This window comes from Sorex fumeus, unplaced genomic scaffold (assembly GCF_029834395.1).
Source record: "Sorex fumeus unplaced genomic scaffold, SorFum_2.1 ptg000043l, whole genome shotgun sequence".
NCBI lineage: Eukaryota > Metazoa > Chordata > Mammalia > Eulipotyphla > Soricidae > Sorex > Sorex fumeus.
This window is the reverse complement of record NW_026606100.1, coordinates 45,422,089-45,440,113: the sequence shown is the minus strand read 5'-3', so window position 1 is coordinate 45,440,113 and position 18,025 is coordinate 45,422,089. Positions and strand designations below refer to the sequence as shown.

General features: G+C 38.6%; 1 protein-coding gene across 1 annotated transcript in view; it reads right to left on the bottom strand.

Moving 5' to 3' along the window:
* The window catches only part of CCDC172 (coiled-coil domain containing 172), a 60,249-nt gene that overhangs the window by 15,622 nt on the left and 26,602 nt on the right, over window positions 1-18,025 (bottom strand). The window contains exons 4-6 of the mRNA XM_056120326.1: window positions 17,591-17,756; window positions 10,822-10,923; window positions 10,121-10,223 (exon numbers count right to left, since the gene is read on the bottom strand). Coding sequence (XP_055976301.1) covers window positions 10,121-10,223; window positions 10,822-10,923; window positions 17,591-17,756 — 371 coding nt within the window. The remainder of the gene's footprint in view (window positions 1-10,120; window positions 10,224-10,821; window positions 10,924-17,590; window positions 17,757-18,025) is intronic.

Below are 18,025 nucleotides of genomic sequence, written 5' to 3'. Positions count from 1 at the left end.
AGTGAGTATGGCACTCAAATAGTGCATATGCTTGTCCTCTGCTAGATAGAGAGTTTAAAAACATACAGCAATTAATCACCACAAATTGACTTTTATTGATTTTCTAATAATTCTATTTGTCATTCTTTTAAGTCTTTTTGAACCAAGCAATATGAAATAAATTTGTTGTATGTCTGCCAAGGGGGCAAAAAGGAAAAAGGCTTCACTTAATGACAGGGAAGATAATAACATTCAAGTAAAAAATAGATTGGGGGTGGGGTTGGCCACACCAAGAGGTGATCTGGGGTTACTACTGGTTCTGCACTCAGGAATTACTCCCGGGAGGATCATATGGACTCCAGGGGGCCATATGGGAAGTTGGGGATCGAACCCAGGTTGGCTTTGTGCAAGGCAGGTGCCCTACCCATTGTAGCATTGCTCCAGCCCACAAAATAAAATTTAATGAAATCTATTTTAGATGCTAGAGTTGAAAACTTAGTTATGTAAATGAGACGAGGCAGTTATGTAAATGAGATTATTGTATTAAATGATTTGAATCTATTTACATAGGTTAACATCATACAGCAATCAATCACTACAAATTGACTTTTGTTGATTTATTTCCTGATATTTCCATTTGTCATTTCTTTGAATTTTGTTGAAGCAAGAAATACAAAATAAATTTGTTACATGCCTGCCAAAGGGGCAGGTTCAGGGGTGTCAGGGAACTTAGGGACACTGGTGGTGGGAATAGTGTCCTATTAATGGCCCAAAACAACCCTATTGTGAACAACTTTGTAAACCACAGTGTCTTAAGAAAAAGAGAGAAAAGGAATCAAACTTTAAGAATTAGCAATTAATTCTTCATCAAAATTTCCGCTATACTTTCTTAGAAGCTTTAGGAACTATAATACATGCCAAGAATTTACAAAATAAGGAACATCTATTCGCTAGAAGGCTACATAATCAATGCTATAAAGATGCATCTGTTAGTAAATAGATGATGGAGTTTTACCCAAAAAAATACTTAGTCAACAAAATTACTCAACAAAATATGTAACTAAAAATGGTTCTGGAATAAAATGGATATTTTCATGTTTTATAAATGTTGAAAGAAATATGATAAGTGTCAGATAAAGATAATTATTTCACTTATATTTCCTGGAAACTCTAAAACTGAAACCTTATTACACTAGTCTACTTCAAAGTCATTCTTATTGATGACACAGATTACTGCCAAGTAGATGTGGATAATTTTTTCAATGTAGCCTAATAACAGTGACTATTATTCACCAAATAATGCTTATATTAAATAATGTTCAGAAACACTTTGAGTAATTAAGGACACATTTCTAAAATACTTCTATTATGAATATTTATAAACTCTTATTCCAGTAGTTGAGTTTATCTAAAGACTGATGTCCATACATTAGCATTAGAAAGAATAAGTTTGAACAATACAGATCAGCATGAGAAATGTCTGTAATGGTTTAAGCAATAAAGTAAATTTCAAACAAGAAAGTGTGACCCCAAGATCCCTCTCTCCAATTTTTCTTTTTCTGCATAACATATGATACACACAAATTCTGGAAGGATCCATCTCAAACATCTAACAACAGTTACACCAATGCTTTCTGGAGATAATGGGAGGAGAGATTGATATTGAATTTTTTTTGTATTGATTAAATCTGAAATCAACATATTACACTATCATGTCACTGTCACTGTCCTCCCATTGTTCATCGATTTGCTCGAGCGGGCCCAGTATTGTCTCCCTTGGAGACTTTGTTGTTACTGTGTTTGGCATATCGAATACATCATGGGTCGCTTGCCAGGCTTTGCCCTGCGGGCAAGATACTCTCGGTAGCAGGCCAGGCTCTCCGAGAGGGGTGGAGGAACCGAACTCGGGTCGGCCATGTTGGCTGCGTGCAAGGCAAACGCCCTACCGCTGTGCTATCGCTCCAGCCCTATACTATCATAATTTAAAAAATTGCCGCATAAACTGGTAAAATTAAAAAAATACAAACATGCAACACAGGTTTTTTTTTATATATTTTTAAGAGATTAAAAGTTCTTTAAGGACCAGAGAAGTAGTATAGCAGGTAGGGTACTTGGCCTTACATGTGGCCAATCTGGTTTTAATCTTGGCACCCAATATGGTTCTCTGAGCCTCATGAGGAGTTATCCCTGAACTCAGAGCAAGGTAGAAACCCTGAGCACTGCTGGGTGTGGTTTCAAAATAATAAACAAAGCAAAACAAAAAGTAAAGATGAATGTACTTTGATACCATTATGTGTTATGCCTGCATTAAAACCTAAAAACTGTCAATGTGACCGCTACAGCCAATGTAAATGGATGACATTTTCTCTAAAGAGGCAACAGAACTGATATACTACTTCCTGCAGCTGCCTTTAGCATCTCTCTGTCGCAGGTGTATATTAACTTTTCTGCAGTTTCCATTGCAAATTTGTTTTTCACAAAACCACACTCTTGAAATGTTCCAAAGGAAAAACCCATACTGTAGACTTTTCAGTCTCAGTTCTGAGACAATTCTCCTTCTCTAGTAAACAAGTACATATACTGAATAAAAAAATAAATAAATGTTAAAGCATTCTAGAAAGAAGCTTTGCAGGTAAGAAAAATGCCTAAAATGTTTCAAGTTGTCCATTATTATTTGAAGTACATAAGAAATCACAACCAAGGACTGCATTCTGGTGACCCTAGTGTTGGGTAATAACAAAAAAATGTGTTGGGAGTCAGAAGGGGCATGATTTATTGCCTTTCCTCCCCACCTGAATTCTGTCCATTTAAGAAATAAGGAAGGGAGGAGGGGCAGGGCAGGAAGCTGAAAGTCTCTCCTCCCCAGCTCACAGGGAAGCTGCAGCTACTCTGGAAGAAACGAGGAAAATGCAGTATACTGGGGGCACAGCAACTCTGCAAGGAAAGGGGTAATGCCATCAGAAAAGGCCAGGCACACCTGAGGCTTGCTCTGCCAGGAGCACAGATGAAGCCTGGGAGCCAAGGTCACGAGGAAATGTAAAGGACTCAGTCTGATCCCTCTTTCCTTCCTGCTGCCCTCTGGGAAATTACGGCTGTCCACATGCAGCGTATCCCTACAGAAAAACTTAGTACCAGGGAGGGGAAAACACACTTTCAGGTGTAGACAATGGAGGCACTTTCCTCTGGAGAACAATGGGATTCATGGAAGTAGCATTTGGTTGGCACAGACCTAGTTAAAGGTCTCACTCTCCGTGACACTAAAGAATAGTGCCTGGATTTCTTGGCTATGGGCTGGAACTCCTTCCCTAGGCGGTCTAAGGGCCTCCAGGAGGGCCTCCTTGCATGTATTACTTGCACGTAGCACTTCTGGAGAAAATCTGTGGCTCTAGTCATGAGGTGATGGGAAGCGGCCCAGCGGCTGGCCCCTCTTGTGGGGGGCACTTGTGGCTCTATCCACGACTGCCTTGTGTGGTTCCAGGAAGCATCTGCTTCTCAAGAGCAGTGCACGCAGTAGGTCTAGAAGATTCCAGGGTTGGAGCCTGAAGAGTAACTGTGGCCTGAGCCTGGTGATGAAGCACGTGCTCCTTTCACCCCACTGGACTCCACAAACTCGCTGGTGGCCTGTTAGACTCTAGGTTTGTAGCCACCTGTGGGAGTCTCTTGCATCCCCATCGTGCACAACTGAGGGAACAACTGCAGCCAGAGACTTTGGGGGAAATCTCAACAGGTGGAAACTGTTTTAAGTTGACAGTGAAGGCCACACCCCCCGCCCCAGTTAGAAATGTAAGGTAGTCTGGGCCTTTGACATTTAGTGAGATTCATCCCACTTCTCACTGCCTTGGCCTCCACACTCTAGGTTGAGCTCTTAGAACATTGGCCCATGGTGGTTCTGGAGATACAGTCATGATACAGTCATCCTGTTTGGTGATAAGACTTATGTCCATACAACAGAAAGTCCAGCAAGAAGATCAACACCCTTGGCTAATACCCTACAACCTTCCATAAAAACACTAAGGTAAAGGTAAAGGTAAAGGCCCTCCCGTTGATCGTCGATTTGCTCGAGCGGGCCCAGTAACGTCTCCATTGGAGACTTTGTTGTTACTGTGTCTGGCATATTGAATACTCTCGGTAGCTTGCCGGGCTCTCCGAGAGGGGCGGAGGAATCCAACTCGGGTCGGCCATGTTGGCCGCGTGTAAGGCGAACGCCCTAGAAATGTGGGTAATTGCCATTCCATAGCAATAAACACAGAACAATAAACACAGAGCATCAAACATAACTGGGGGAGACAGAAGAATTTACCCCTTTGGGTTGGAGAGCTAGTTTATAAGGAAGGTATTTGCCTTGCATTGGGTCAACCCTAGTTCAGTGTTGTTTAAACACACACACACACACACACACACACACACATACACTCAAGGGTCAGAAATATAGTTCGGCAGCAGAGCACTTGCCTTGCATGTGTACAGTCCTGGGAACTGACAAAGGAAAAATTTAAAAAAAACTGAACAAGTTCCTGAAATATATAATGATACAAACCAATGTTACCTCAATATGTATGTGAGAGGGGGTAGGGGGAATAAAAAATCTTTCTGTTCTTAACAAAGCAGATATTGGAAAATATAGTTATGTCTGAAACCAGGAGTTTACTAACACGAAAGTCCAGAATTCAGACTAACGTAACTCACAGAACTCATGCCAGAGAGGCCAACAAACTTTTCCTGTGGCACATCATCACTGTAAAACATAAAGGAAGAAGAGTGGAAGAGAATCCTGGTTTGTGAGGCAGACCAACTTCCAAAGCACGAGGCAACAGAAGGTGTGGGTGGCCCAGTGAACCCATTCAAGCTCACCAATCATACTGAGTTACTGCTTCCCACTTTGGGATTAGTATGGGTGGGGTGGGGGGAAGGGACCAGGAGGAAAAACAGGAGGAGAGAATAATAAAGGTTTTATCCTCTGGAAGAAAAAGTCAGACTTGGACAGAACTCCATGGGTCTATCCCAGTAGTATATATTGCATCCTTGCAAATTACATTGAAAAATATATGAAGAATCTCTATCTTCTCTGTAGCAAATATAAAAGTACACTTAGACTCAACCTTGGTACCAAATGTTGGTTGAACATTATGTGTCTTTGACTCTGCTAAATTCAGAGACTGACAGTAAATGATTAATAAGTAAAGGGAGTTCCCAAACCAAAGGGATAGACTGATGCATGACACTATCAGAAAATACAACTCATGACATAACAGAATCATAAACACAGAGCACAGAGAACTATAAACACCATGAGAACAGAAAGGAATGAATTACTACCTTCATTTATTTCTCTATTTATTTAACTCCTACTATTTGCCTACAGATTACGAGTATACACAAAGGGGAACAAAGTAGCTAAGATCCCTCCTCATGGTGAGCATGCCTCCTGGAGACCAGAGTGAACCCATAAGTACATACACATGCAATTCTAAAGAGAAATATGGACTGTGAAGGAAAAAATATACAGGTTTCTAGTAGGCAAAGGAGGAGAGGCTTCCTGCTATAGAGCAAAAGATAATGGAGAGTTTCTCTACAGACACATTTCAACCAAAACCACCAGAAAAAGACAGGAGGGCAGGCAGGTGCTCATATAATGTCAGGAGAAGGAAGTGCATCAACAGTGGTCCATAGTAAAAATGCTTGGAATGCTTGAGAGAGTAAAAAGAGAGGAGACCATGCCTGAAAATAATACCAGAGAGACAACCAGAGGCCAAATCAGGGTATTGTATAGGCCATGCAAAGGACCTTATGTTTTATTATGTTTTTGATGAAGCTTCTGAATAATTGTCATGCAGAGAGAAGGCATGACTTAATGTACAATAGATTAAAGGGTAAAATAGGGAAAATTAATGAATGAAGAAAAATATGGCCTGTTACTGTGATCCAAGTGAGAGACAGCAATGGCAAGAACTAGGGGGTTGATCAAGAGAGATTGAGAAGTGAGAAGATCGAAGAAATATTTTAGAGGTAGTAACAAGAAAATGTTATGATGTATTGGAGGAGGGCGAGAAAAAGAGTTGGGAATATGCCAAATATTCCTGCTACATTTAGGGTTTGAGCAATACATAGAAAAGAAAAACATATGAGGGCCAGGGAGATTGTTCAGATGGCTGGAGTGCAGGCTTGCATGTGTGAGGCTCCACATTTCAGCAGCAGCAGCCATAGTCCCCTAAGCATCTCCAGGGTTTTTCTTGGAGGCCTTCGGCCCAAAGTGGGGACCTCGGGGTGCCCACTACTGCTGGCTCAAGAAGCATCACCTTACTAGCTCAAAACATTGAACTGAGTATCTCAGGGAGTGCTCTCCGGGCCCCCTCAACACTGTTTGGAAGGCTGCTCCTTTAAAAAAAATTGTTAATGACATGGGGGTTGAGCCTTGAGGATCTTGATTATGCTGAAATTCAGCCAATATAGACGAAGTCAGAAGAAAATTGAGGTGTGAAGGTCTGTGGCCACACTACAGTTTTATAAACTATACTCAGAGGCACTAGTAGACTAGGTATAAGAAAAAAGGCAAGGAGAGAAGCAGTCCACATACGAGGGAGGCCTTTGAACAGCCCCATAGTTACAACAGGGTTAGCATTTGTGGTTTAAATGCATACTTACCTGCCCTCACCACCAAATGGCTCAAGATCTCCACCAATATCCTTATGTTAATGTCCATCTCATCATGAACTCCTTCACCCCCATCCTGGCCCTTGTTTGGTATGCTTGGTTTTGTAATCCAGGCTTATTGTTATTTGTCAAGTCCCTTGTTTTTTTTTTGTTTTGTTTTGCTTTGTTTTGTTTACCACAGATGATGAGATCTTCTAGTATTTTTAGGAAAGCATTTTTTAAAAATAAATAAAAGCATTTTAGATCTATTTCTATGCTTGCACTCTGGGGTTCAGAACAGAAGAGTTAGGCAAAAAAATTGAAAATTATTTGTAGATAGTAAATAAAACTGTGAAATCAAGTGAGAACGATCATGGACAATTTTAAGCAAAAGAACACTCAATGACTAACCCTTACAGAGCCTCTGCATTAAAGAAGCCACGTAAGGAAGAAACCCAACATTCGAATAGTGTAAATCCTCCTCAAGAGTGCAAAATAGAAACAGAATCAGAAGTAATTCTACAACAACCTTAAGATCTAACAAGTACAGCAAACTATCTTATGGGAAACGTACTCACCTTTTTTATAACAAGCTTTGAGGTGGGTGCTATAATTAACCTCATTTTGTAGATGTGGAGACTAAGCATACACAGGTTAAATTGGCCCCAGATCACCAACCTAGCAAATGGCAGAGTTGGAACTCAGAGGGGTTGTAATTTTAACCTCCGTGCTACCCGTTGTCAAGCCCTGAGCTTGATCACTGCTGTTCTCCCCAGACTCAGAGGAAAACTAGCCCAGTCATGGTTCTATAACCCTTTGGGAGGCTTCTTATGAATTAACCCAACCATTGGCTTAAGTGTTACTCAGAGCAATATTCTACAAGTTAGCTGCTTTAACATGTGCTAATTAATAATCCGACACTATTCAAATGAGAGTTTCTTAAATAAACATTTGCTTTTATAAATAGGAAAAGATCACCCACCACAGAGAACAATAAACCACTATGAATGCAAAGGACATTCTCTGTACGAATAGATGACATCAAGTTATGTCCAACAATTAAGCTAAACACTGGAAGATTTTTTTAATACCATAAAGTTCAACAATATTATAGAATATACATCAATTTCTTCAAATTACTAAAATAAGTCAATATAAAATTTAACAAAAGTGGAAAAAAAATGGCTGGAGCAATAGCACAGCAGGTAGGGCGTTTGCCTTACACGCAGCCAACATGGCCGACCCGAGTTCGATTCCTCTGTCCCTCTCAGAAAGCCCGGCAAGCTACCGAGAGTATTCGATATGCCAAACACAGTAACAACAAAGTCTCACAATGGAGATGTGACTGGGCCCGCTCAAGAAAATTGATGAACAACAGGAAGACGGTGACAGTGGCAGTGACAGAAATAAATGGGCCTGCAGAGTTAGCACAATGAAGAGGGCACTTACTTGCCTTACATATGGCTGACTGAGGTTTAATCCCTGGCACCCCATATGGTTCCCTAAATCCACTAGGAGTGATCCCTAAGGGTACAGCCAGTAGTAAGCCCTGAGCATGAGCAGCTATTTCCCCCAAACAAACCAGAAGTAAAATGAAAATAACTTTTTAAAAAGCTGTTTCAACTGAGGGCAATGATGCCATTCCCTCTTTGCCCAGGGACCACTGAGTAACATACGGGAACATTTTTGGTTGTCACCATGTAGGGTATGTATGGATGTGTTGTCGGCATCTAGAGTTCAGAGGGACTAGGGATGCAGCTGAACATCTTACATTGCACACAGCCCATTTTCCAGCAAAAATAGCCTGGCCTGAGGAGTCAGCAATGACACGTGTGAGGAACACTGCAATTAAAAATAGCAGCATTTAAAGAATAGAAGAGTTCAAATCAAAAACTTTTAAAAAAGACAGCTATTAAAGAATTCTGTGTAATCCACGGATGAAAAAGACCATTCTATTGCAAAATTTAGAGACAAAACCAATTTAATTTTGGCCTTCATGATGGAGTGGAATAAATGTCCAATCATTTCCTGCTCTCATTAGCTTCTTATTGTGCTCCTTGTAAGATAAATGGCCCTCTGTCCATAGTACTGTCTTCACATTCAGTACTACAGCCCTTCTCTGCACAGCTAGGATCATCTTAATGGAATATACCAGTTGGGAAACAAAATACATGGTTTGATATTGACTGACAGACAGACAGACAGATGATAGTGTAAGGAGAAAATGATAAATATTAGAATTTCATTTAGTAACTGCTAATATGCAAAGAAGGAACTGCATTTACAGACTGGTGTTTTTATCCAAATTCCTGTCACCATCTGTGAAGGAAAAAGCACTTTGTAACAGACTTTGTGTGTTTAATTTTAACCCAGGGCAAATTTTTATGACTGAGTGATAAACCCACAAACTGGAGTTCATGGAAGCCCCAACACTACTAACTCTAATGACACCAGTGGGCATTACCATTTTTAACAGTGCAAAAAAATCAATGAGCAGATTGTCATTACAGAAACTCATTCTGCATCACACATATCACCCAAGAGATTGATATTTCATGCTTATAAAACTTAACATAAAATTAAATTGCAAATATTTTCTCACAATCTACTAAAATTATAGCCCAAGGCAATGCACTGCTAATATGAAGCATTTGTTCAGCTCTAGTGGACATATTTTCTATATGATTTATGTGAAAGAAGGCTTCATTTGCTTCTTCATAGATTCAGTAATGAGATTTCTTCTCTTATATTAAACCTAGAAAGTATAGGAATTCTTTAAAATTACGCCTGCAAATATAACACTGAATTATTAATAAAAATCATCAATTTAATAAAACAGGGGTTCTTGTTATGTATATGACTATGTTATTTCAAACATCAACCATTCTTTCATTAACCAAATACAAAGCATCTAACTATTTCGTGCAGAAAATATGTTTTCATTCTAGAGCAACAAAAGGTAAAGGTAAAGGTAAAGGCCCTCCCGTTGATCGTCGATTTGCTCGAGCGGGCCCAGTAACGTCGCTCCAGCCCAGAGCGATAGCACAGCGGGTAGGGCGTCCGCCTTACAAGCGACCAACATGGCCGACCCGAGTTCGATTCCTCCGCCCCTCTCGGAGAGCCCGGCAAGCTATGAGAGTATTCGATATGCCAGACACAGTAATAACAAAGTCTCCAATGGAGATGTTACTGGGCCCGCTCGAGCAAATCGAGAGCAACAAATTTCAAGTAAAATTATACATTGTGATTTTTTTACTACTGGAATCTAAAAAGATAAAAAAAAATTTCAACCATTTCCTCCAAAAGATGGGAATAAAAAAAAGAAGAGTTGTAGAACCAACACTAAGTTCATATGTTTGCTTATTAGCATGTTTTAGAATACATATAAAGGAAATATGACTTCACCCAGAACTTAAAAATACATGCTCTGCATTTAGTTTTATATCAAAAACTATCTGACAACTTAAAAAGTTATCAAACCTTCTACTAAAATAAGAAAGGTAATTTTTACCTTAAGCATTCAGCATCATTTTGAGGCTTTTCACTGATTTCTACTTTTTCTGCTTCTAAGCGTTTGGTTGTACAAATTGCTTCATTCTCTTTATCTTCAAAAGCTGAAAAATTAGGAAATGCTTATAATCTTTTAAATTAGATATAAAGGCTCTATATTCATAAGACCAATGCTTTAATTTTTATTCTTCATTAAAAATTATATATTGATTTAATCTTACATTTACATAGCAAATAAAAGCATAAGATGATCTTGACAAAATTGGTGACATTCTATGATTTTAACAGTGATAAATATACATTGTTTTAGCTGTTTTTTTTATATACCAGTAATAATAATACAGGCTGGAGCAATAGCACAGCAGGTAGGGCATTTGCCTTGCACATGGCCTACATGGTTCATCCTAATTCGATTCCTCTGCCCCTCTCAGAGAGCCCGGCAAGCTACCAAGAGTATCTCGCCCGCACAGGCAAAGCCTGGCAAGCTACCAGTGACATATTTGATATGCCAAACACAGTTAACAAGTCTCACAATGTTACTGGGCCCTCTCGAGCAAATCGATGAACAACGGGAGGACAGTGACAGTGACAGAATAACAATACCATACCCCAACAGGTGACTAAATGTTGAAGATTAATAAAATATAATCATGTTTATAACTATAATCACTGGCAAAATTAAGTGACTCCTAAAGGTAATACCTTTAAGGGTTTTTTGGAGTGTAAATAATTCTTGTAACAATTCACTCTTTTGTTTTTGAAGTTCAGCTAACTGGCCACTATCATGTTCCATTGACTTCATTTCTAGAAAAAAAATAGACAAAATGACATATTTCAGTGTAACTAATTTTGTCTAAATAACAGGCAATAATTAACTTTTCAATATAGTTTTAAACAAAGTTTAAAAAACATTTGGCTTCCCTTTGATACCTAGGAACATTTTTATTTGGGCAGGGATCTTTTGGGCCAAACCCTGCTCTACTCTGGGTTTACTCCTAGTACTAGGGCTAGTGTTCAGGGGGTGACTCCTGGTAGTATTGAGGGGATCACCTATGCTGTCAGGGATCAAACCTGGGGCAACTGAATACAAGATAAGAGCCTTAACCCATATACTACCTCTCTGTCCCTGAAATCATTTTGTTTTGTTTTGTTTTTTTAAATGGTCCTAATAAACTGACCAGAATTTATTATGTAATGCTTGGACAGAAAAGATATTATAAACTACCAAAAGAATTCACAACCATGGAGTATCACATAGTAAAACAAATTTCCAACAAGACAATAAGAACACTCTATCGCATAACTAAAGCATATTCAAAAGTGATATCATATAGTATTCACTACATAATTAGAAGATTTCACAATATTGCTAATATTATATATTCTACCTAGATCTCCCCCTCCCACTTCACTCACACACACACACAAACACACACACACACACACACACACACACACACAAATCCTCCTCTAGTTTACCTTCTTATGATTCAACTTCCAAGTTTCCAAACATGTTTCCACTTCTACTGAACTGTAGGGGACTTCAGTCGCATTTCTACAGACTGAAGTTTGTGCCTACTCCCAATTCCTATGCAGAAGCCTAATTTCCCAGGCTTTGGAGGCCTGGGTAGTTCATGAGAGCAGAAACTTCATGAACAGGATGAGGGGTCTTCTTTTGGGAGTACAAGCTTGGCTACACTCAGTAGTTGTCAGGGGCAATTTCTGGCCCTGTGCGTAGGAGCAAGGCCCAGGGATTCAAATCAGGATCACGGCTGCCACAGCTGCGCAGGGCAAGTGTCTGACCTCCAGCACCATCTCTTCACCCAGGTTTGGCATTCTACTAAGAAACCAGAGGCTTGCTCTCCTCTCTGTCCTCTCTGCTGTGCGAAGATACTAGGAGACATGGCCACCTGCCACAACAAAACAGGTCCACAAGACACAGGATCTCTTAGGTACTAGAATACCTGACACTGTCCCTAAGGTTTCTGAGGATTTTTTTAGATTTCTGAAGTTTTTTTTATTATTATTTTTTCAGTTCTTCAGTTCTTAAAACAATTTCTTCAAGCTTACTCACGTATTTTTTTCCTCCAGAGCTGAACTGTTGTTAATCCTTTTCAGAAAACTTCTCATATCCAATAGTGTACTTTAAAAAATCCCTTTACCATAATATTGCACTATTTAACCTCTGGAAAATTCACTGGTTCTTTTGGTTATAAAAGAATTGTTAAAAATTAATGTACAATTCATCTACCATAAAAGTAACTCTTTTGATGTATACACTTTAGTGTATTTTAGTATATTAAAAAATGTAAGAACCTATTACCACTGCATAATTTAGGAATACTCTATAATTCCAAGAACAGACCCGATGCCCATTTGCATCCTTTTCAAATATCAACTGACCAAACAGATGAGTTTATTTTTGGATTCTTGGTGATACTCCCTGATCTGTGTGCCCAAAATCATCCAAATTCCACCAATGCAGATTATTTTAGCTTTGCTGTAAGACTGAAAAAACAAAGCATTATAAAAAGAAAATTTTATTTTTCAAAAGGTAAAGGTAAAGGCTCTCCCGTTGATCGTCGATTTGCTCGAGCGGGCCCAGTAACGTCTCCACTGGAGACTTTGTTGTTACTGTGTTTGGCATATCGAATACTCTCAGTAGCTTGCCGGGCTCTCCGAGAGGGGCGGAGGAATCGAACTCGGGTCGGCCATGTTGGCCGCTTGTAAGGCGAATGCCCTACCCACTGTGCTATCGCTCCAGCCCTTTTGAAAATATAGCATTCAGTTTTTCAAAATTGAATGCTATATTTTCAAAATAAGTATTTGGTTTCTGCCGATTGCTGCAAAAATAAACCACTGAGATTTTAATAGGGGCTGCATAAATGTATTTATCATATATTTCATTCATCTTTCTTGCCCAATTTTCTCAGCAAAGCTCTCTAATAGAATGTTGACTAGAAGTAGTAAACGCAGATTTCTTAGTCTATTTCCTGTCCTTATGTAGAAAACTTTCAGGATCCATTTCCCATGGGGGCCCTGCATTACTTCTGTCAGAAATGTTCTTCCTCTCGATTTTCATTTGGTTCATTTCATTACCTTTTCAGGATTTTATCAAAATCCACCTTATCAGTGAGATCTTCTGGGGGATACCTATCCAAAGTTGTATCAAATACTACCACACTCAACTTCATCCTGATCTATGTGCATCATTTGTTTTTTTCTTTGCCCTTTCAATAATTTAATATTTCATATTAATTAATATTTACTTATAAACCATACTTGATTATAGATATCATGAAGGCAGGGTTTTTTTTCACTGCACTATCACCAATACCTATAATAGTATTTAATGCACACAAAATTACACAATAAATTATCACTGAATGATAGATGATAATAACAGATGTCTGGTTATTCCATCGCTGTGGAAGTTTACACCTCAGTAAGAGGGAGATTTGAGAAGAAAACTATGGTATTATCCCAACATGGGGTTGGAGTGGGAGTAAGAATCAGAGAAGGATTCCCTGAGAAGTGACACTTGAGCAGAGATCAGAAGAATGAGTTGAGTACATAAAGGTCAAGAGCATCCCAAACAAAGCATGTGAAAAGTTCCTGAGGTACCAGGAAGCCCAGAAAAACCCAGAGAACAAATGAGGCCAGTGTGTTTTTAGAGAAAAAGAGGGGACCGTAAGTGAGCTAGATGGTGAGAGACAGGCAGCCCCTCATCAGGACTCAGAGGGCAACACTGTTAGTACTGCTTGAGGAGTCTTGTGAAACCAGGAATCAAGCTCAGGGTCTCAGGTAGGGGAGACACATGCTTTGAATCTTGAGCTATCTCTACAAATACCTGCTTATCATATTTTTAAAAGAACAGAGATAAACTAAGAGGTTCACTGCTAAGAGTCCAGTAAAAAGTAATTATTTTAAAAAATACATAGTGAAAACAGAATCTAACTCTGGGGTTGAAAAGTAATAAATGAGAGATTTTTGGTATTTAAAAAAACATACAGACACATATGTGGGGGGGGGGGTATTTGGGGGCCAACCCTGGCTGTGCTGAGTTTATTCCCAGCTTTAAGTTCAGGGATCACTGGGTTTGGCTGTGTGCAATGCCTTAATTTCTGTATCTTCTCTCCAGCTTTCTAGTAATTATGTTTGTTTATTTTTTTAGCTGGTGGAAGAAGAAAGATTTTACATACTTTCTGCAAAGGCAAAGGAACACATACAAAAAAGATTAATGTGACTTATAAATATTGATGCAAAAGTCTTTAAAAATATATCAAACAGAATTCAGTAATACTTTAAAAACTAAATGAGGTTAGTGAGAAGACGTTTAATAAAATTATCTATGTTAATAGATTAAAATGGGAAAACTATCTATAATCTCAAAGGGGGAACATGTGTGAGGGAGGGGAGAAAGAGGTTGAGAGAAGGAAAAGAGTGTTTCTATCTGGCATCAAAAATAATAGTAAAACTCTAGAAGTATTTCCTTGAAAGTTAGTAATGAGGAAAAAAGGCCAATTTTATCATTGCTAAAAATCGAATACTGGGTCCTCCCAACGTTCACATGCTGCAATTCAAACCTTTATACTGAAATTCTTTGATGGTACTAACTACTGAAACTCTTGGTGGATGAGTCTTGGCCCTTACAGAAAATGACTCTGAAGTACTACCTAGCTCATACTCTTGAGGACAGTTAAGTTCATGAATCAGAAATCAGGATCTCCCTAGACACTGCTCATCTAGATACTTGATGTTGGACTTCACAACTGCCATGTCTGTGAACAGTGGCCCTTTTTTGCTGAGAAACAAAAAAGTGTTATAAAACACCTATAATCCAGTCTACAGTATACTCTTACGGCGATGTTTTATTCTAGTGACAGGTGTATGGTCATTTATTTCTTTGTTTTGTAGTTTCAAGATTTCTCTCTTTATCTCTAGCTTTCAACATTTTGACTGTTACTGTATGTCTCGCCACATACTTCTTTAGCTTTGGTATGAACAGGTATGAGCATTTTGGATCTGCAATTTAAATTTATCAGTGAATTTAAGTTTTACCACGCTTTCTTCAAAAGTATTACTCCCACTGCAACTTCTCCTTCAAAGAGTCTAATTATTCATATGGTAGGAAGTGTATGTCTTTCAACTCTGTTCAAAGATTGTTTTGGCTATTTGGCATCCCTTGGAATTCAACTGGGAATTTCGGGATCGGTGTTCAAATAGAAAATGCATTATATCTATGGACAGTTTTAGTTATTAATAGTGTTATTTTAACAATATCACACTTTCCAGTCTGGGAACATGATAAGTCCTTCTACATATGCAGGTTTTGTTTAATACTTTGGAGTGTAAGAGAAGCTTACTTCCCTTATAGATTCTCTTTGTTTGGGGGCTACTCCCCCCTCATTGCTTAGGGGTTGCTCTTGTTCAGGAAACATGTGGTGCCAGGGGTTAAACCCAGGGCTTCACATCCACAAAGCAAGTACACAGCAACTGAACCACATCTCTTTCCCACTTCCTATTTAACTTTATTCTGATGCCCTTTGTTCTTTTTGATGCTACTATAAGCAAAGTTAATTTTTCCCTTTAAAAAAGTTTTAACGTAGACGAAAGTCACAACTGTTTACACAATTGTAGAACTGAAACTGGTAACAATATTAAATCAATAATTACAAAATAGTCAATCAATAATAAAATCAGTTAAGTATAAAATAACCTATGTTTTATGTGAAAACTGCTCTATCTCATTAAGGGATTTTAAGTCCTTGTTTACAAATTTCCTAAGCTGTCTGTCCCTAGTTGAGCTTTCTGTGTTGTTTTTGTTTATTGAGTTTAATTGGCTTCTGTATTACTTTCCCATCTCATTTGGTGTGATCCTACTGGCATTTCATAATTGAGGAATTAGGAGGAATTAGTTATGTGTCTACACAGTGGGTCAATGAATTGACATGGGGGATGTGGGTATGGCTACTGGGGCTTCTGGAAGTAAGTAAGGATGGAGGGAGGCTGCGTGCCCCCACTCCAAGAAGACCCTAAATTCTCGGTCTGGGCACCAGGGTACCTGAAAATTATGTGCAGTTTGGTGCCTCCACAGAGAATGTTAGTGAAGCAGATGGAATTGAACCTTTGTTGTGGCTACAGCGGTGGGATGTGGGTGCAGTTTCTGGGGCCTTGGCAAGTCATGTACTCTGCCTCTGGAAGTTGCCCCAGAGTTTTAAGCCATGGACAACAGTGCTTCCATGAATTTTAGTTGCTTGACTTGCATCTCCTGAGAGATTTAGTCATGAATCTGTAGAGCAGGACTGTAGGTGAGTCAACACTGCAGATGTCAGGTTTTTTTCCCATTTGGACTGCTGGTTGCTAGCATACAGAAATGCAACTGAGAGTTGTGTGACTTTATACTGTAACTTTGCTGTACTTAGCAACTTTATTTGTGAAATATTGGGTATTCTACATAAGATCATATCATTTGGACAAAGAAATTATTTTACTTCTTCTTTTCCAATTTGGATGCCACTTATTTTTTTTCTTTTCTAAGAAAAAGATCTGACTGTAATTCCACTATTATGTTGCATGAAAATAGTAATTATCTATGATTTTTTTAAGTTCCAAAGTACCTGGATCTTTAATGATTAACATCTATTCAAGTTTGTGTTTTATATCTTCCTATCCAATGAAACAGTACCTACTCCACCTTGTAAACATAGTGACCCAGTTAAAATCAGGATCATCGGCCCAGTTCTACTGCTATAGCATTGATCATATTTTATTTCTCAGTTTTCTATCTTTAAGACTAGTATTGTACCTATCACAAAAGATGAGTCAAGATGTTACTGAAAAAATAGTAAATTCTCATACTGAGCCCTGATAAAAAAGGTAAATTCTCATACTGAGCCCATGTCTAAAGAATTTGAGTCTACACAAGATAAAAATGTATTTTCACAGAAAATAAAAAAGATAAAAGTAAAATAACAGCAGAGACTAGAGAGATAGTAGATAGTAGATTTTAAGTCATTTGCCATCCATGCTGCCAATGTAGGTTTGAATCCCAGCACTGTATATAGTCTCCCAAGCACCATCAAGAGTAAGGCCTTATCACTGCTGGTGTGATCCCAAAACCAGAACAAACAACAATTAAAACGATAGCTAGAGGGGCTGGAGCAATAGCACAGTGGGTAGGGCGTTTGCCTTGCACGCACGCGGCCGACCCGGGTTCAATTCCCAGCATCCCATATGGTCCCCTGAGCAATACCAGGAGTAATTCCTGAGTGCATGAGCCAGGAGTAGCCCCTGTGCATCGCCAGGTATGACCCAAAAAGCAAAAAAAAAAAAAAAAAAAAAAAAAAAAAGGATAGTTAGAAAATTAGCTAATTTGTTTAAGACAAAGTAAAATTTCTGGAAAACCCACTATTTGAAATAAGTAACTTTCACTAATGCCAAATAAATATGTGTTGTTATACATTCATACCCATTTTCAAAGTGTTTGCCTGGCTTTCTAAGTCAGATATTTCAATCTTGACATTTTCTTTCATCAAAAGCTCTCTTTTCCTTGTTATTTCATATTCATTGTTGAAATCTGTAATTTCTTTAATAAACTTTTCCTCCTCTTCTGTTAACTTTTTCTTTAGAGTCTCCTTGAGAAAAAAACAAACAAAAGATCACGTCTAATTGCAAGAGGAGTTTGGTTCTTTAGTGATTTAAAATAAAATAATTTGGAATTACTAACAACAAAAGAACGAAAATATACTTTTACAGAACACTTTGTTTCTCCAGTAATGTTATTAAAAGGCTGAAGTTATATATACCAACAATATTTCACATTAGATTTATGTTTAATATTTTGGGAAAATTGTTGAGGTACAGGGGCCAGAGAGATAGTACAGCAGGTAAGGTACTTGCCTTG